This window comes from Bos javanicus, chromosome 13 (assembly GCF_032452875.1).
Source record: "Bos javanicus breed banteng chromosome 13, ARS-OSU_banteng_1.0, whole genome shotgun sequence".
Taxonomy (NCBI): Eukaryota; Metazoa; Chordata; class Mammalia; order Artiodactyla; family Bovidae; genus Bos; species Bos javanicus.
In genome coordinates this window covers 7,370,184-7,390,850 of record NC_083880.1, presented here as the reverse complement: position 1 = coordinate 7,390,850, position 20,667 = coordinate 7,370,184, and the positions used below count along the sequence as shown (strand labels likewise).

The 20,667-nt window shown below is 38.2% G+C and overlaps 1 protein-coding gene across 5 annotated transcripts in view; it reads left to right on the top strand.

Moving 5' to 3' along the window:
- Nucleotides 1-20,667, top strand: part of SEL1L2 (SEL1L2 adaptor subunit of SYVN1 ubiquitin ligase) — a 125,351-nt gene that overhangs the window by 6,546 nt on the left and 98,138 nt on the right. For 2 of the 5 annotated variants that reach the window (XR_009740198.1, XR_009740197.1), the window contains exon 1: nt 2,698-2,866. The exons of 1 other annotated variant lie outside the window; for it this stretch is intronic. Coding sequence is in view for 2 of the 4 variants with exons in the window: in XM_061435639.1 (XP_061291623.1) it covers nt 2,809-2,866 (58 nt within the window). In the remaining 2 variants the exon portion in view is untranslated. Of the gene's footprint in view, nt 1-2,697; nt 2,867-20,667 lie in introns of those variants that run through there. 2 more of the 5 variants (XM_061435639.1, XM_061435638.1) reach the window with 1 other exon arrangement.

Sequence of the window (20,667 nt, the reverse complement as noted above, 5' to 3'; positions counted from 1 at the left end):
GTCACCATTCATCTTTAGCATATGGCAGATTTTCAACACGTGAATGAATGAGCGAGGACGCAGTGGAAAAAGAATGAGAAGTTTATTCAACAGTGTAGAATATTACTTGCAATTCCATTTTCAGAAAAACCAATACTATATTTTCAAGAAGAGGTTAATGATCAGAAATGTCAGATTTCTCACAGAGATTAAGTAGGATAAGAACTAAGAAAAGATAATTGGGTTTTTTCGTCTATGTAAATTAGTGAAAATAAAGGCAAATAGTTGAAGAATAAGTGAGAGGCAGCAAGACAGGAGCAGTGATTATAGAGTATTCTTTTGAGATGTTTAGAGGCTAAAAGATAAATAGAGAAGATATTAATAGCAGTAGTAAGGATACTAGAGTCAAAAGAGAATTTTTCTAGGAGAGATGAAGAGTTTTTAAATTAAGAAGAAAATTGATACAAAAGATTGAAACAAAAAGAAAAAGAGAGAGACAAAAGGAAAAAAGAAGAACAAATGCTAAATAGATTGAAGTACCAGGGAAAGTAAATGTGGATAGAATCAAAAGTGAGAGAAGTTTGGACATGGAAGGAAGTCGAGGGAAGATAGGTCAAATGGCCATGGTTTGAGTGAAAATAAAAAGCAACATCATCTGCAGAAAGATGCTGATAATTCTGGATCCAAATGGGGACTGCTAAAAAGATTGTATAAAGAACATTTAATGGATGACATTAAGAGTTTAAATAAATTTTATTTAGAGATTTTTTTTAAAGCACAGATGTTGCGACAGTTATATTTTGAAGTCCCTTAGTGAAAGGAAAACCCCACTCCAGTACTCTTGCCTGGAAAATCCCGTGGACGGAGGAGCCTGGTAGGCTGCAGTCCATGGGGTCGCTAAGAGTCGGACATGACTGAGCGACTTCACTTTCACCCTTCACTTTCATGCATTGGAGAAGGAAATGGCAACCCACTCCAGTGTTCTTGCCTTGAGAATCCCAGGGACGGGGGAGCCTGATGGGTTGCCGTCTATGGGGTTGCACAGAGTCAGACATAACTGAAGCGACTTAGCAGCAGCAGCAGCAGCAGCAGCAGTGAAAGGAAAAGATATTAGGGACTCTGGTAGACTAAATAATGATCCCAAAGATTTCTAGGACCTAATCTCTAGAACCTATGAATGTTATTTTATGTAGCAGAAGGAACGTTGCAGATATGACTAAGGATCTTGAGATGAGGAGATTATCCTGTATTTTGGTGGTCCCTAAATGTAATTGCAAGTGTCCTAAGAGGGATACAGAGGAAGATTAAACCACAGAAGAGGAGAAAGCAAAGTAATGGTTGTACAGAGATTGGAGTGATATAGTCACAAACTGAGAAATGTGGGCAGCCACTAAAACCTGGATAATTCCAGACAAAGAATAGATTCTCCCCTGAACAAACTAGCTCGGCTCTCTCTTTTTCTTAAACACTTTTTTTTTTTTTTTGGCCACACCGGGTCTTCTTTGCAACACATGGGATCTACTTCCCTGATCAGGGATCAAACCCAGATCCCCTGCATTGGGAGCTGGATATCTTATCCACTGGACCACCAGGGAAGTCCCTAGCTCTGCTCTTAATTTTGGTCCTGTAAGAATCCTTTTGGACTCCTGAGCTCCAGAACTGTAAATTTCTGGGGTTTTTGTAGTATTTGTCACAACAGCAGTGACAATAAAGGGAGTAAAGTAAACCTGAAAATTCAAGGCAATAAATACATCTGTTTCTGAAGTAATTATCTGAACACACTGTAAAAGTTGGGTATATTTTAGGTATGATTCCTCTACTGGCTCCTTTCTTTGGATAATGTTAATATTGTCATACCTGAGTACTCGGGCTTCCCTGATAGCTCAGTTGGTAAAAGAATCCATCTGCAATGCGGGAGACACTGGTTCAATTCCTGGGTCAGGAAGATCCACTGGAGAAAAATACTCCAGCATTCTTGGGCTTCTCTTGTGGCTCAGCTGGTAAAGAATCTGCCTGCAGTGTGGAGACCTGGGTTTGATCCCTGGATTGGGAAGATCCCTGAAGAAGGGAAAGGCTACCTGCTCCAGTTTTCTGGACTGGAGATTTCCATGGATTGTATAGTCCATGGAGTCACAAACAGCCGGACACAACTGAGTGACTTTCATGACCTAAATGCTCATTTTAATATCTGGTCCTAGGCTTGAGGGTATTAATTTGTGAAATTCCCATATATTTTAAGATAGTAAATAAGGCATTTTAAAACACCTTCTATAAAAATGTTTAATGAACACTCTTTTTAAAATGTAATTGATTGAAATTTGACTTGGTCCCAGTAAAATGTCAGCAGTTCCTTACTTGAACAGAGAAGAAACATTTTCACCAAGATGGGGACAACAGTTGTCCATATGTTTCTTGTCCACTGTACCCTTGAGATGTTAGATTAAAGGATGATGTCAGGTTAGCTCATGTGCTTAGTTGTGCTTTCCCATAATCGCAGCTTGCACCTGTGGAGGTAACATAAAAACAAGAACTTCCAGCAACTCTGAAAAGAGTTGAGAGAGCAACTCCTACCTATTTCAAGCCTACCACTTATCTCTCACCAGAGAAGTAGCAAACTAGATATGGTTCCTTACCCACAGCCTGCTCTGTCCATCAGCTGCCATCATTCCAGGTTGAAAGGAAATTCCTGGCAGCTCATTGGCCCAAGAGTAAGGAAATTGTCGCTTAGCAACCAAGTCCTGACCCCCTACAGGCCTGAAAAGAGGAAGCTTGTGGGCTGGCCACCTAGTTCTGCCTGTGTTACAGTAAGAAGGAGCTACTTAGAAGAAGATGAAGCCCTTGTTCCTGCTAATAGAGATATTGATAATTCTTGGGGTCACAATTAAAAGTAAGTTTTTCTGTCCTTACAGTTCTCTATGAGGGTCTTAGCACTAAGAGTGCAATCTGATTAGAAAATTGTAAATAACTTCACAATATTTCTAAGTAACACAATTTTTAGATAAGTACTTTAAAATATGCAATAAGGATAGATAGCAACGATACTCTCATTTAAGACAGTACCTGGGAAGGATATGTGTATATGTATGTGTATGTGTGTGTGAAAGAGAGAGAGAGAAAGAGATTAAAAGAGAGAGAAGAGGGGCAGACATTGAGCAAATCTATAAGAAAAGCATTATAGTAATTTTTATAGAGTAGGGATATTTGACATAGGTTGTTGAGTTTTGTTAAATCTAGAATATCATGAAGATCTAGTTCTAGAACTTTAAATGAGAATTATAGACTCAAAGGACTCAGAGTTTTAAAGTGCTTTAATTGATATTCTTATAGTCTCTTACAATTTTTCCACAATAACAATTCTATTTTCAAAGTTTCCATAATTCCTAAGTAGTTACTATCTTAAAATGGGTATTATTTTCCAGTCTTGTTTCTCTGGTCATTTATTGAGTTAATTTTTACCCAGTCCTTACCTAATTTGCTCATGATGAATTCAATTTAAGAAATACTTATTTCCATTTAACCTAGGAGAACAAGGTTTGTATAACCTCTGAAAGTTAATTGCTGTAACACACCACAACAATAGAACAAATGACAAAGACTACCTGGTCATCTTAATTGATGCAGAAAGAGCGCTTAACAAAGATCGACTTTCCTTTTGTATAAAAACACTCAATAAATAAGAAATCAAAACACCTATCAGCCTGATAAAGGGCATCCTCAAAAAACTGGCACCTAATATATTTAATGGTGAAACACTGAATGCTTTCTCCCAGTGGGCCCCTAAGATGTGGAACAAGACAAAGATGTCCACTCCTGCAATTCCTATTCAATATTGTACTGGAGGTTTTAGCCAAGGCAATTAAATAAGAGAAAGAAATAAAGATTGAGAAAGGAGAAGTAAACCTCTCTGTATTTACCAAAGACAGGATCTTATACACAGAAAATCCTAAGGTTTTCAATTTAAAAAATACTAGAACTGATAAATGAGTTTGGCAGGGTTGCAGGATAAAAGATTAATAGACAAAAATTTATTCTATTTCTATACCATCACAGTAAACATATCAAAATGAAATTGGTTCCATTCATAATAGCATCAAAATGGATAAGGTATTTAGAAATAAATTTAACAAAAGAAGTACAAAGTTCATCCTCTGAAACTGAAAAAGTTGTTGAAAGAAATTAAAGAAAATCTCAATAAATGAAAACACTTCCCACGTTCATGGATTGGAAAACTTAATATTGTTAAGATGCCAATACTCTCCAAATTGATCTATAGATTCAATATAACCCCTATCAAAATCCCAGCTTATTTCTTTGTAAAAATTAACAAAATCTGAAAATTAGTATAGAAATGAATGTTCTTCTTTAAAAAAAGAAGAGGACACATACTTCTTAATTTCGAAACTGACTGAAAAGCTGCAGTAACCAACACAGTGTGGTACTGGCATGAAGAGAGATTATATAGATCAATAAAATATTAAAAATTCAGAAATAAATCCTCACATTTATCATCAATCAATTTTTGGCAAAGATGCCAAAATATTGAGTTAACGGCGAAGGGGAAGAATAATTTCTTCAACATATGGTGAGGACAGCTGGAGACCCACCTATCTCACCCCAGTCAGACATCTACCTCACACTCTATATGAAAAATAATTCAAAATGGGTCAAAGACCTGAATATAATAGCTTAAGCTTTAAAACTCCTAGAAGAAAATATAGACATAAATCTTTTTGACCCTAGATTAGGCAATGATTTCTTAGATATGCCACCAAAAGCACAAACAAAAAGAAGAAAACCACAAACTGGACATCACCAAAATTAAACACTTTTATGTTTCAAAAGACATCATCAAGAAACTAAAAAGACAACCCACAGAATAGGAGAAAATGTTGCAAATCATATTCAGTAAATGTTTAGTATTAAGAATGTATGAAAAAATCTTGACAACTCATCAACAAAATAACACACAACCCAGTTTTTTTAACCCCATTTTTAAATGGGCTAAGGATATTCTTCCAAAAGATATGCAAATGACCATCAAGTGCATAAAGAGATATTCAACATAATTGCTTACTAAGAAAATGCAAATCAAAACCACAATGAAATATTACATTGTATGCAATCATGTGACAGTCCTGGGTAAATCTAGAAGGTTGGTCACCCTCAGGAGAAGGCAATAAAGGAGAGAAAAGGTTGAGGAGGTGGAAGTGAAGATGGAGAGAGGCAGAAACCAGAGGCAAGAAGCAGGCAAGCTTGTACGCTGGTGTTTTCCAAAGGGGCCAGAACATGGAGTCATTCTCACCAGCTGATGACGCACCTTTCTACAAGCTCAGCATCCTGTCTTCCCCAGCTGAGCTTCGTTTAGGATGGCTATAATTTTTTAAAAAAGGAGAGTAACAAGATTTGGAAATGATGTGGAGAAATAGGAACCCTCACATATTGCTAGTGTAAAATGGTACAGCCACTGTGGGAGACAGTTTGGCAGTTCCTCACAAAGTTAAATTTAGAATTGTCATTTGTTGTTGTTGTTCAGTAGTACCTGAAGTTGTGGCCCACTCTTTGTGACTCCTTAGACTGCAGCATGCCAGGTTCCTCTGTCCTTCACTATCTCCCAGAGTTGGCTCAAATTCATGTCCATTGAGCCTGTGCTGCTGTCTAACCATCTCATCCTTTGCTGCCCCCTCCTCTCGTTGCCTTCATTCTTTCCCAGCATCAGGGTTTTTTCCAATGAGTTGGCTCTTCTCATCAGGTGGCCAAAATATTGGAGCTTCAGCATCAGTCCTTCCAATGAATATTGAGAGTTAATTTCCTTTAGAATTGACTGGTATGATCTTCTTGCAGTCCAAGGGACTCTCAAGAGTCTTCTCCAGCACCACATTTGGAAAGAATTACCATATGACTCATCAATTCCAATGACCCATCAATTCTATTACTAGGAATATCCCCAAGAGAAGTGAAAGCATATGTCCACACTGGAAGTTTGTATACAAATGCTTATAAAAGCATTACTTTTTATAGTTAAAAGATGGAAACGACCTCAATAATGGATGAGTAGGTAAACAAATTGTTGTGTATACATTCTGTGGAATATCATTCAACTATGAAAAGGATAAAGTACTGGAATGTACTACAAGTTGGATGAACCACAGAAACGTTATAATAAGTGAAAGAAGCCAGATACAAAAGGTCACATGTTATTTGATTTTTATTATATGAAATGTAAGTGAAATATCCAGAATAGACAAATTCATAGAAATAGAAAGAAGATTAGTGGTTGCCAGTGGTTGCACAGAGAGACAGTGGGAAGTTATTTAATGAATATAGAGTGTATTTCTGGGCTAATGAAAAAGTTTTGAAACTAAAAATACATGATGGTTGTGAATACACTTAATTGTGTACTTTAAAATGGTTACTTGTATGTTATGAATTTCACCTCAATTTTTTTAAATGGTACAGTTCAGTTCACTTCAGTCACTCAGTCGTGTCCAGCTCATTGCGACCCCATGAATCGCAGCACGCCAGGCCTCCCTGTCCATCACCAACTCCCGAGGTTCATTCAGACTCAACGTCCATCGAGTCAGTGATGCCATCCAGGCATCTCATCCTCTGGCGTCCCCTTCTCCTCCTGCCCCCAATCCCTCCCAGCATCAGAGTCTTTTCCAATGAGTCAACTCTTCGCATGAGATGGCCAAAGTACTGGAGTTTCAACTTTAGCATCATTCCTTCCAAAGAAATCCCAGGGCTCATCTCCTTCAGAATGGACTGGCTGGATCTCCTTGCAGTCCAAGGGACTCTCAAGAGTCTTCTCCAGCACCACAGTTCAAAAGCATCAATTCTTCGGTGCTCAGCTTTCTTCACAGTCCAACTCTCACATCCATACATGACCACAGGAAAAACCATAGCCTTGACTAGACGGACCTTTGTTGGCAAAGTAATGTCTCTGCTTTTCAATACGCTATCTAGTTTGGTCGTAACTTTCCTTCCAAGGAGTAAGCATCTTAATTTCATGGCTGCGGTCACCATCTGCAGTGATTTTGGAGCCCAAAAATATAAAGTCAGCCACTGTTTCCATTGTTTCCCCATCTATTTCCCATGAAGTGATGGGACCAGATGCCATGATCTTAATTTTCTGAATGTCGAGTTTTAAGCCAACTTTTTCACTCTCCTCTTTCACTTTCATCAAGAGGCTTTTTAGTTCCTCTTCACTTTCTGCCATAAGGGTGGTGTCATCTGCATATCTGAGGTTATTGATATTTCTCCTGGCAATCTTGATTCCAGCTTGTGCTTCTTCCAGCCCAGCGTTTCTCCTGATGTACTCTGCATATAGGTTAAATAAGCAGGGTGACAATATACAGCCTTGACTTACTCCTTTTCCTATTTGGAACCAGTCTGTTGTCCCATGTCCAGTTCTAACTGTTGCCTCCTGACCTGCATACAAATTTCTCAAGAGGCAGGTCAGGTGGTCTAGTATTCCCATCTCTTTCAGAATTTTCCACAGTTTACTGTGATCCACACAGTCAAAGGCTTTGGTATAGTCAATAAAGCAGAAATAAATGTTTTTCTGGAACTCTCTTGCTTTTTCCATGATCCAGAGGATGTTGGCAATTTGGTCTCTGGTTCCTCTGCCTTTTCTAAAACCAGCTTGAACATCAGGAAGTTCACGGTTCACATATTGCTGAAGCCTGGCTTGGAGAATTTTGAGCATTACTTTACTAGCATGTGAGATGAGTGCAATTGTGCGGTAGTTTGGACATTCCTTGGCATTGCCTTTCTTTGGGATTGGAATGAAAACTGACCTTTTCCAGTCCTGTGGCCACTGCTGAGTTTTCCAAATTTGCTGGCATATTGAGTGCAGCACTTTCACAGCATCATCTTTCAGGATTTGAAATAGCTCAATTGGAATGCCATCACCTCCACTAGCTTTGTTCATAGTGATGCTTTCTAAGGCCCAGTTGACTTCAGTGCTTTGGAAAACAGCCTTGGAGTTCCTCAAAGGATTAAACATAGAATTATCATAGGATCCAGAAATTAAACTCCTAAGTACATATACAAGGAAACTAAAAACTTATTTCCATGCAAAAACTTGCACACAAATGGCAGCATTATTCATAGTAGCCAACAAGTGGGGAAAAACTGGTCTTCACCAACCAATGAATGAATAAAAAGCTTTGATATATCCATACAATGGAGTATTATCCAGCAATAAAGTACAATATGGATAATCATTAAAATATTGTACTAAGCCACAAAAGGCCACATATTGTGTGATTTCCATAAATGAAATGTCCAGATTAGGTACAACCATGGAGACAGAAAATAGTTTACCGATTACCTAGGGCTGGGAGGTGTAGGATACCTGGGGAGATTATAATTAAAGGACACAAGATTACTGATGGAGTAATGAAAATGTTCTAAAATTATAGCAATGGTTGTACATATCTGTGAATATACTAAAAGCCATTGACTTTCAGGGAGAAAAGTATTTAATAAAAGTTATATGTCAGGGGTATGGGAAGAATATAATAAAAATTATATGCCAGGGATATGTGAAGAATATCTAAGACACAATCCTTATCCTTGAGCAGTTAAGAAGAAGAAAACAAGTTACAAGTGAATAAATTATAAAATGTTGCAGATATTTGGCTTCCTGGTAGCTAAGCAGTAAAGAATCCACCTACAGTGCAGGAGACCTTGGCCAATCCCCAATCAGGAAGATACCTTGAAGGAGGAAATGGCAACCCACTCCAGCATTCTTGCCAGGAAAATCCCATAGATAGAGGAGCCTGGTGGGCTACAGTCCATGGGGTCACAGTCAGGCATGATAAAGTGACTAAGCACATAGGTATTTAAATAATAGCATTTATAAGGTACTATATATAGGGCACAAGTCAGGGAATGCCCAATTCTACCAGTTTGTGGAGCAGTCAGAGGGCTTCATAAACGAAATGGCATAAATTGAATCTTGAAAGATTAGTGAGTGTTCACTAAGCAGACAAAAGAGGAAAACATTTTAGACTACATAAAGGAAATAAAGACATAGAGGAATAAAAGAGCATGGTCTATAAATAAGTATGGAACACAAAGTTTTGAGGCTGGAGAAGTAGGCAAAGACTATGTGATAGGCTTTGAAGCTTGGGTTTGATCTTGTGAGCAATAAGGAGTCATTTAAGAGTTTACTCATTGAAGAACATGAATAGAATTATGCTTTTAAAAAAATGACTAGCAGTTGAGAGGTAGGTGGGTCGGCTGTGTAACTCTGGTGACCATGTAACCAGTTTAGTTCAGTTCAGTCGCTCAGTCATGTCCGACTCTTTGTGACCCCATGAATGTAACCAGTAGCAGACTATTAAATGACCCAAACAAGAAATGATGAGGACTTCAACTATAGCGACAGCAGTGGGGACCAAGGAGTACGGTAGATGGAAAACAAAACTAAAGACAGTCATAAGAGTCCAGAGTGAAAGCGTGCCTGGAAGATGAGAATAACCAATAGTGCCAAATGCCAGAGAGAGTAGGGAAGGGAAATAAAGGCCAGCGAGTGAACACTGGATTTAGTAGCTGGAGAATCTTTACATTTCCAAGACACTTTAATCAGAGAAGCAGAGAAAAACTTGATTTCAATTGGTAGGAGTGAACAGGAGGAGAGCGAGTAGAGAGCCATGGTGAGTACAGAGCTCTTCTGGGATTATCACACTTCACAGGGTCAGAGGCGTTTTCAACAGATCATTTATCGGTTGCAGGTATATAAAGACCCGGGGAAGAAGTTTGTAAGGGAGAAGTGAAGTGGAAATCGCTCAGTTGTGTTTGGACACGTGTTTGGACTCTTTGCAACCCCATAGACTACACAGTCCATGGAATTCTCCAGGCTAGAATACTAGAGTGGGGAGCCATTTCCTTCTCCAGAGGATCTTCCCAACCCAGGGGTTGAACCCAGGGTCTCTCGCATTGCAAGTGGATTCTTTACCATCTGAGCCACCAGGGAAGCCCAAGAATACTGAAGTGGGTCGTCTATCCCTTCTGCAGTGGATCTTCCCAACCCAGGAATCGAACTAGGGTCTCCTGCACTGTGGGCAGATTCATTACCAACTGAGGTATCATGGGGGAGAAAACAGTTGCTTTCCAAGCAAGTGCTAAAACACCTAAAGGTCTATATGTAAAATCAATCCTTAACCCCACTCTATTTTTTCTTCCTGACTCTCTACCCCTAGTTTTCAAGGCAAAACAGGTCTCACCTTTTACATTAACATTCTAGTCAAGGCTATGGTTTTTCCAGCGGTCATGTATGGATGTGAGAGTTGGACTATAAAGAAAGCTGAGTGCCAAAGAAATGATGCTTTTGAACTGTGGTGTTGGAGAAGACTCTTGAGAGTCCCTTGGACTGCAGGGAGATCCAACCAGTCCATCCTAAAGGAGATCAGTCCTGGGTGTTCTTTGGAAAGACTGATGTTGAAGCTGAAACTCCAATACTTTGACCACCTCATGCGAAGTGTTGACTCATTGGAAAAGACTCTGATGCTGGGAGGGATTGGGGGCAGGAGGAGAAGGGGACGCCAGAGGATGAGATGGCTGGATGGCATCACCGACTCGATGGCTGTGGGTTTGGGTGAATTCCAGGAGAGGGTGATGGACAGGGAGGCCAGGCATGCTGCGATTCATGGGGTTGCAAAGAGTCGGACATGACTGAGTGACTGAACTGAACTGAACTGATACCTTTCGAGCTTGCATATTGCCTTCTTATGCTTTTTTCACTTATATTCATTTTACTTTGACTTCACTCGTGTGAAATTATTGAGACAGGGATGATGCCATAACTGCAATTTTTCCCTGACTCTGCATTCACCTCAGGAGCATTCTAAAATAGTTACTGATCTTAGGTTTCCCTTTTAGTAAATGCTCAAAATGAAGTAGTTGATGCTCATGGAAAGACTGAACAGTCTATCCCAAAGTGAGCCTTAGAAAATGGAAATAAAACTAATGGTCTGTTTTCTCTCTATCCACCCTACCTGTTCAGCTGCTGGTTTAAGAGGTAATATAAGGTACATAGGGGCTTCTCCAGTGGCTCAGTGGTAAAGAACTCACCTGCAATGCAGGAACCACAGTAGGCCTGGGTTGAGAAAATCCCCTGGAGGAGGAGGGCATGGCAAGCCACTCCAGTATTCTTGCCTGGAGAATCCTATGGACAGAGAAGCCTGGTGGACTACAGTCCATAGGGTTGCAAAGGGTTGGACACTACTGAAGCAACTTAGCACGCACGCACACATAAGGTATATAACTGAGGCAGAAAGAAGACATTGCCAGAAGTTCTGGCTCTAGATCACTCAGGATCCAAGGTTTCTCTATCCTATCTCAATTTCTGATAGTAATTTCTCACTATCATAAGCTTCTACAATTTGAAAAAAATAAAGTAAAAGCAAATTAAAATACACACTAAAATAGAAAGTTCGCAGCAACTCTTTCCACTGTTACTCTCCCACCCAGCAACTGTCTTTCCCAATTGAAAAAGGCAAGAAGCTCATCGATCTCACTCTAATCAGAAGTCAGAAAGCAATTGCCTAGCAATCACATCTACATTCCCGGGGAGTTCAGAGAGGAGCCACGTAAAGGCCAAGTCCTGGACATGTTGTAGAGGATGCTGGGTCTAAGCAGTAGAAGCAGGCGATGTCTTACTGCTTCAGAAACGTACTTTTTATTACCAGCTCTATTATATTTTTAATAACTTGTGAAATCCAGGAGTTTTAAATTACCTTTGCTTCCTTTCAGTCCCTTACATTATGCCTCTAAATAGGGAGAGAATACATTGCCAGTATCTGGAGCATCTTTCCTTGCAGAGAAGCAGGAATGAGCAGGTGTGTCATGGGGTAACCACTGACTACTAGAGAGAGCTTTGGTTTCTATGTTATGTTAGAGATCAGTGAGGAAGTTCATTCCTCTTGTGAATTGTCCTGAAATATGTAAGCCTTTTCCTTGTATTCGTATCCTACAGTCATCTGAAATGTTTCTATATTAACAAGTTACTATTCCTCATTGGAACCATTCAGTAGGACAGCACTCTGTGGGGAGAAGGCAACCCACAACCTGAGGATCTAGGGCAGAATAGACCCCTCCCCCAGCTGCTCCCATGAATGCCCTGGCTTCAGCTTTATTTCTGGTTACTCTGTCTGCTTCAAGGAACTAACTTCTGCCATGTCCTTTTGTCATATCAGAAATCACTCTTCCCAATTCTACTCCATTTTCTCCATGCAAAGACTCATGTCTCTCCTATGCAAAGAATCCTCTCTGCCAGTGATAACTGTCTGTGCATGCATGTTAAGTCACTTCAGTCATGTCTGACTCTTTGCAACCCTATGGACTGTAGCCTGCCAGGCTCCTCTGTCCATGGAGTTTTCCAGGCAAGAATACTGGAGTAGATTGCCATGTCCTCCTCCAGGGGATCTTCTCCACCCAGGGACTGAACCCACATCTCTTCTGTCTCCTGCACTGGCATGCAGGTTCTTTACCGCTGGCACAACCTGGGAAGCCCAATAGCTGTCTACATGTTCTTAACTGATTCTAAGATCTACTTTCCATCTATTGAGACTGCTTTCTTAAAGAACACCAATAGCCGTTGATTATCAATCCAGGGGGCTCTTACTGTTCTTACTACTTAAACTCTCTGCAGCATTTGACACTGTTCACTGTATTCTTTTCCTTTCTACCTCTGTATGATCTTCTTAGACACTTCCACTGGTTTGTCTTCCTCAACCCTCCCTTTAAATGCTAAGCCCAAAGTTCATTGCATAGCTTTCTTAGTCTTCATATTCTGTGCTTCTGATGCTCTTTCCCAAGCCCCAAGCTTCAATTATTTTTTTTAATAATTGTGACTTTTATATTTATTTTATAATTTATCTATCTACCTGGCTGTGCTAGTTCTTAGTTGCAGCACGTGGGATCTTCGTTGCGACATGCAAGATCTTTAGTTGTGGCATGCAGGGACTTTAGTTGCAACATATGAACTCTTACTTGCGGCATCTGGGATCTAGTTCCCTAGCTAGAGATCAAACTAGGGCCCCCTTCATTGGGAGCATGGAGTCTTAGCCACTGGACCACCAGGGAAGTCCCCCAGGGCTTCATTTACACCCTAGACCTTCCTCTAGATCTCTTGACCTGCATATCAGCTGCATGATAGTCATGAATAGGGTATAATCTGCAAACATCTTAAATTGACCATTTTTTCTCCAAGTTAGTTTCTCTCTTATGTTTCTTGTCTTCTTAACGGCATCGACATCTCTCCCACCATCCTGGGTTCTCAGGTGCAAAACCTCAAATTCTTGATCATATGGTTAATAATGCACTGAAAAAAGAAAATGTAAGGTACTCGGTTGTGCCCTACTATTTGCAACCCCATGTACGGTAGCCCGCCATGGAATTCTCCAGGCAAGAATACTGGAATGGGTAGCCATTCCCTTCTTCAAGAGATCTTCCCAATCCAGGGATCAAACCCAGGTCTCCTTCATTGCAGGCAGATTCTTTACCATCTCAGCCACCTGGAATGCACTAAGAATCATCTAATTCAATGTTTTTACAGATGATAGGACTGTCTTCCAGAGTCATGAAATTAATTCAGCACCATAAATCCACAGCATAAACATCCTACTAATCTTTAAAGGTCCATTTCAAGTTCTACTCTTCCAATAAAAAGCGTTCCCAAGCCCTTCCTCATAGAAAATTGTGCCTTTATTTTCTTATACATCACAGACTCACAATTGAGTTAGTTTTTACCCTTCTCACTAAACTGTCAACTAAGGATTGTGTTTTCCTCACATTTAATATTTCTTATAACTCATTGCAGAACTTGGCACATGCTCAATGAGCACTTGTAAAGTAGGATTGTAACTAATATCCATGTAACACTTTAAAACTTTGTAAAATACATTCGCAAAACCTATGAAATAAGTCATGTAAATATTTTTATTATTCTAGATTTACACATTTTCTAAACTCTAAAATCTAGAAAACCCAAATCCTCCAATGAGAATCAAGTTTCGCTTTTTGTTTTTTTACTTCCTATCATCTGTTTGTTATTCTATGTATTCTCCAAAGTAGACTGTTCAGAGTATTTGCCTCATTATCATATTTACTTGCCATGAGCTATTTCTACATACTACCAAACAATCAGATGAAAAATATAAATTCAATCAATCATCCAAATATTTTAAAATGTGTGTATATGTTTGCTTCTGTATAGAACAAACAGCTAGGTGATTGATTTGCATTACTTACTTTTCAACCAGTTGTTCTGGCAAAATGATGATTACATAAACTTCAACAGTGGCATTTTACCAGTTTTTTGCTGATTCTGTAATATTACGACTGTGTTTTTTTAGCTATAACCATCTAATTTTATTTATATAGTTTATCACTAAAGAGATATGGTAGGCAGGGAAAACTGGTTTCTTTTAAGACTTCTTTAAGTCTACCCTACAGGCTTGGAGCCAACGTTACCGGGGACTGAAGAGAATATTCCCAGATTGGAAAAAATAATATATACCCTGCAGCTTCCCTCACAGAAGAGTTTTTTTTTTTTTTAAAGAAAACAGATCATCAGTCCTGAGAAACTAGTGTCTGTGTTGAAAATGAAATTAGGAATACCTAAAGGACAAGAAATAGAAATGGAATGGAAGAAGAAACTTTTGCCAAAAAAATGTAAAAAGAGAATATGGCTAGAAAAAAATGTACACATGGATTTAGGAAAAAGGAGAGGAGCCTCAGGGCAAAAAGAAAGGATTGTTGGTTGAAAACATTAGAAGCAGCCTAGCAGTTCTGACCCCTCCTCCCCTCATCACTACAGGGCACTCCCACCGGATACAAAGGAAAAGGCAACAGGCTGATTGCTGGTAACAAAAGCCTAGGTGAGGGGTTATTTGGACTAACCCACCCGCTGAAATGGCACCCACTCCAGTACTCTTGCCTGGAAAATCCCATGGATGGAGGAGCCTGGAAGGCTGCAGTCCATGGGGTCGCTGAGGGTCGGACACAACTGAGCGACTTCCCTTTCACTTTTCACTTTCATGCATTGGAGAGGGAAATGGCAACCCACTCCACTGTTCTTGCCTGGAGAATTCCAGGGACGGGGGAGCCTGGTGGGCTGCCGTCTATGAGGTCAGCAACCCCCTGAAAAATATGACACAGAAGCATACAAATGAGTTGAGAAGTTAGTAAAGGACTACTAGATTCTTTTTTAATATATAAGAAATTGCTGGAATGAAAGAAGTAAATACAGAATACCTGAGCAGGGCCAGGACTTGCCTCACCCTGGCTCCAGCCCTGTACCTGAACACCAAAACTTCTTTTGTCCTGAGCCAGATAAACTTGGGCTTTGGTTTTAGTGGCCTCACAAAGCAAGGAGGATGGAATCTAGTCCTCAAGACCTGCCCGAGGTGAGGCGTCTGATAGGAAACCTTGTCAACATTAACCTAAATCCTTAAAGTTCTATACTCTTAGGACAAGGGCAAACTAGAAATGAATACACCTCTTCCAAAGTCCAGGGATTTGCAGAGTCTTGACACTTAGAAAAGCAGGGAGAAAAGGAAAAAAGAAAAAATACATTTCTATGAAGTTGTAATCTCCAGCCCTCCTGGAGATTTTCAGACTTGGCTATCCCAGGTACTCTAAGTCTAGTACTAGATCTAAGATGGTCCTGTACTACAGTGTCCCAGGCACTTGGCAGAAGCAAATTCATATTCTCTTCACAGGAAGGCAATTTCATTGTAGATCTCAAAGAATTCACTCAGATAAGTTTTTTAGTATTTAATAAAATAATTAAGCACACAAGGAGACAAATCACCATTAAGTGGGGGCATTTTGGGGTGGGCACTTGGGCCAGAAATACAGGTTACAGGTGCAAATGTCTAGTGATATTCGGGGAACCTCTATCCCAGAAGACTAGCTCCTGTCACATCTTAATAGCATATCCTGCAACACTAAGTTACTAGTGGCAAGCTAAGTTCATTGTTACAGCGTTCACATACAGGTTAAGAGGGAAAATCGAAGTCCAACATGAATATAATCAAGACTCACAAACATTTGAGGAAAATTAACACCATAAGAGAAAAGCATCAGCCTACACACACACACACACACACACACACACCCCTGATAACACCTGAGGAAACAGAACAAGTAGAACAGATGGTTGACGACTTTAAGACATAAAATGATTGTCATAAAATGTATTTAGAGAGATTATTGTTCATTAAGAGCGGGTCTTAATGAAGAAATGGAAGATGAGCTATTTTGGAAATGAAATAAATACCAGTTTAAAAAAAAAAAAAGAAGAAGAAGAAAACAAAGCCTCAAAGCTGAATAGCAAAATTGAGGGCTGAAGAGCAACTTGGATACTCAAATATCAACCTGAGAAATTATCTTAGACCACAATGTGAATGGACAGAGAAGATATGTATAAAATAAAGGTTAAAGGCCTTGGAGGACCAATCCAAAGCTATCAAAGCACTTAGAGAAAGAAATAAATAAAAGTCCTCAGATGTGAAAGAAGACTCACATTTTTAAATTAAATTCCACTGAGTGCCAAGTAAGAAGACTGAGAAAAGACCCATCCCGAGAAAGTAATGGTAAAACTTTAATATTTTATGGATAACCAGAAAATCCTAAAGATTTCTAAAATGAAAAAATACATTATTTATAAGGAAAAAAGCACATATTGACTTCAAATTCATCAGCAACATTGGGTACAAAAAGATACTGGAGAAATATTTTCTTTGTACTGAGGTGAAATGATTTTGAATCTAGAATTGTATAATCTAACAAATGCTCAGACAAGTGTAATGGCTAAATAAGACATTTTCAGACAAGAATGGATTCAGAAAATTTACCACCCAGAAATTTTAGATGAAATATTGACTAGAAGATATGCTCTATTATAAGGAAAGAAGGAAAGAAAGTTCAGGAGGAACACTAAAAATCAATGGTAAGCAAATAAATCTTTAAGACTTAGGATTACTCATAAATGTTCATTTTAATTTTAAAAAATATAGCAGTCACAAATTCATTTTTAAAAATCCCTTACACAATAGCAACAGAAATTATAAAATACCCAAGAATCAATTTAATTGAAGTGAAACAATACATACATGAGTAATACAAATGAAATTTTTCTAAAGATCATTAAATAGAAAATTTGAATAAATTAAGGCCACACAACTGAATATATCTCAATATTGTAAATATCACAGGTCTTTGTAAATTAGTATGTAAACCCAATGCAATCTCAGAGAAAATATCAACACATTTTTTGAAATGGATCTGACAACCTTATTCTAAAATTTTTCTAAAAAAGAAATTATGCTAGAATTCCCAAGATAAGTTCTTAAAAGAGGAACAATGAGGGTGTACTTCTGTGGATCTTCACAGAGGTTCTCTTGCAACCAGATTGTACAATACGCAATTATTAATCTGCAGTAATTAGAGTATTAGCAGAAGAATAGACAAATAGATCAAGAAAATAGAAAAGAGAGTTTTAAAATGGACCAGTATACAAATCGGAATTTGGTACCTGAAAAGAGGTTTTTTAATGCATTGAGTAAAAGATTGACTGTAATGAATTCTGTTGTCTAAGTGTACATTCATTTAGGAAACAATATCAGATTCTGCTTCATACCAATCTCAAAAGTTGATTCCAGAAGGATTTAAAAAGTAAATAGTAAAATCAAAACTCCAAAAAATAGCTGAAGGAAATATAGGAGAATGTATATTCAACTTATTGGTAAGAAAGCCTTCGTGAACAAGACACATACACACACACACAGGTTGTAAGTGAGAAAAAGATTAATAATTTTGACGTCATCAGAATTTAAAACCTCTGATACAAAGGACACCATAAACAGTTAAAAGGCTAACAACAGATTGAAAAATATGTTTACAACATATACATTAATCAAATAATATCCAGAATATGTAAAGAACTCCTAAAGGTACATATTTTTAAAAGCCTTGTAGAAAGATGGGCTAAATACCTAACAGTCAGTTCCTGGAGAGGATATATTTTACAAATGCCCCTAAATGTGAAAAGATCACTAACCTTGCCAGATCACTAATTAATGATCATTAAAAGATCATTAATTTCTATGCAAACTTCATTACACTGGCAAAAATTGAAAATTTTTGTTAAAGTGAGGAAAAATTAATATTCTGGTATACCATGTGTGGAATTATAAGTCAGTGTAGCTTTTGGGGGAATGCCAATATGTAGATGCCACCACCCTTATGAGAAAACAAAGAAGAACTAAAGAGCCTTTTAATGAAAGTGAAAGAGGAGAGTGAAAAAGTTGGCTTAAAATTCAACATTCAGAAAACCAAGATCATGGCATATGGTCCCATCACTTCATGGCAAATAGATGGGGAAACAATGGAAAGAGTGAGAGCCTATTTTTTTTGGTGGGGCGGGGGGCTCCAAAATCACTGCAGATGGTGACTGAAGACATGAAATTAAAAGACACTTGCTCCTTGGAAGAAAAGCTATGACTGACCTTGACAGCATATTAAAAAGCAGAGACATTTCTTTACCAACAAAGATCCATCTAGTCAAAGCTATAGTTTTTCTATTAGTCATGTATGGATGTGAGAATTGGACTATAAACAAAACTGAGCACCAAAGAATTGATGCTTTTGAACTGTGGTGCTGGGGAAGACTCTTGAGAGTCCCTTGGACTGCAAAGAGATCCCACCTGTCCATCCTAAAGGAAATCAGTCCTGAATATTCATTTGAAGGACTGATGCTGAAGCTGAAGCTCCAATACTTTGGCCACCTGATGCAAAGAACCAACTCATTGGAAAAGACCCTGTTGCTGGGAAAGATTGAAGGTGAGAGAAGAAGGGGATGACAGAGGATGAGATGGTTGGATGGCATCACCGACTCTATGGACATGAGTTTGAGTAGGCTCCAGAAGTTGGTGATGGACAGGGAAGCCTAGCATGCTGCAGTCTGTGGGGTTGCAAAGAGTCGGACACAACTGAGTGACTGAACTGAAAAGAATATACCATTGACTATTACAAATTAAGTTGGGCATATTACTTCTTAAGTGAGCAAATCTATGTCTTGTTGTCTACCCTAGCAAACCCTTATACATATTTCACAGAAAACATGTTCAGGATTATCCATCACACTGTTATTGTTTGTAATAGCAAAGTCATTGAAAATATGTGTCTATGAAATCGCAAAGAGTCAGACACTACTGAGCGACTGGACTGACTGAATTGATCCATTAAATAATGAAATGTAACATCATTATAGACATAACTCTTTCCCAAACCTGAAATTCTGGATTTTACTTTTAATATGTTGAACATTACCTCAAGTGCTTACAGGATCCAGATTACTACACATTTCTAAGACCATGTACATAGTGTTCTACAAATGTATATTTTGTATAAAATGTATATTTGTATAAAATATACAAAATATACCACAATACAAAAGCTTTAGGAATGTTCTACATGGTTATTTCCTGTGTTGGTTGATTTAATAGGCCCAGATAAATTATCTTTCTTTCAATGTCAGTTTTGATCCCTACTGCATTAATTATTTAAGTAATTTTAATCACCCCAAGTTATACATTTAGATCACTGGAGAAGACAAGATGTGGTAAACATAAATGTCTCACCCCAAATCAATTAGCACATCTATTTACAAGGGGAACTAAGACTAGAGTTAAAGACTTCTGAATCGTATTACCTTGCTCTACTGATAATCCACATTTTCTTACTTTTAAAGAAAGACACATTGATAAATAAGGACATAAGAACTAAAAGCTACAAGAGTTCTAAACCTGCTCTAAAGCTACTTCCTACAATACTCAAAACAAATCCTCCATATCAGGTTGCTAAAAGTAATCAGTCAATTACTTCTGCAGCTTTAATCAGTCAATTAATTCTACATACATAAGAACATATGAACTTAAAATCACCTTCAACTCAGTCAGCCTGTTCCCAGATTTGTAATGTTCTAATGGTAGAGCAATATGGATAAAAATTCTACTGGTAGCTAGGGGGGGAAAGAACAGTAATGTTATAGTCCTGTGTCATCTTTGTTTTTGAAAAACAGTATATTATATAAAGATTTAAAAATAACACAACTTCATGAATAGAACTACTTAATTCAAAGTTGTTGCAGGGATGAAGCATAGCAACAGTAAAAAAAATTTTTTTTGGAGAGGAAAGCCACCTCCTTGAGGCTTTTTCAAAAAATTTTTCAAAAAAATTGTGGCTATGTAATTTCATTTGACTATTCCAAACCTGAGATTCTTTGATTCTAAGTTTTCAGTAGTAACTTTAAAAGCATTTTGTCTGAATTTTAGATCCAAGAGCAGAATTATATGCTATTATAACAAGCCTGTATAGTTTCTTAATTTTATTTTGATGAGGGAAGTGCTTATCTCACAGGTGCTAATACCATTTTCTTTTAAAAGATAAGCCTTTGGAAAAGGAGAAAGAGATACATTATTATTATATTTATTATTATACTGACTATTATTTAGCTGCAATGTATTAAGTAAAACACTGAACATTACACTTTAATTCTATTCTGTCTTTATATCTGCTCCAAGAGGTACATTATAGTATTGATATTCCCATTTTATAAAAAAAACTGAGACTCAGAGAAATTAAAGTATCTAAGGTCACATGACTTAAGAAGAC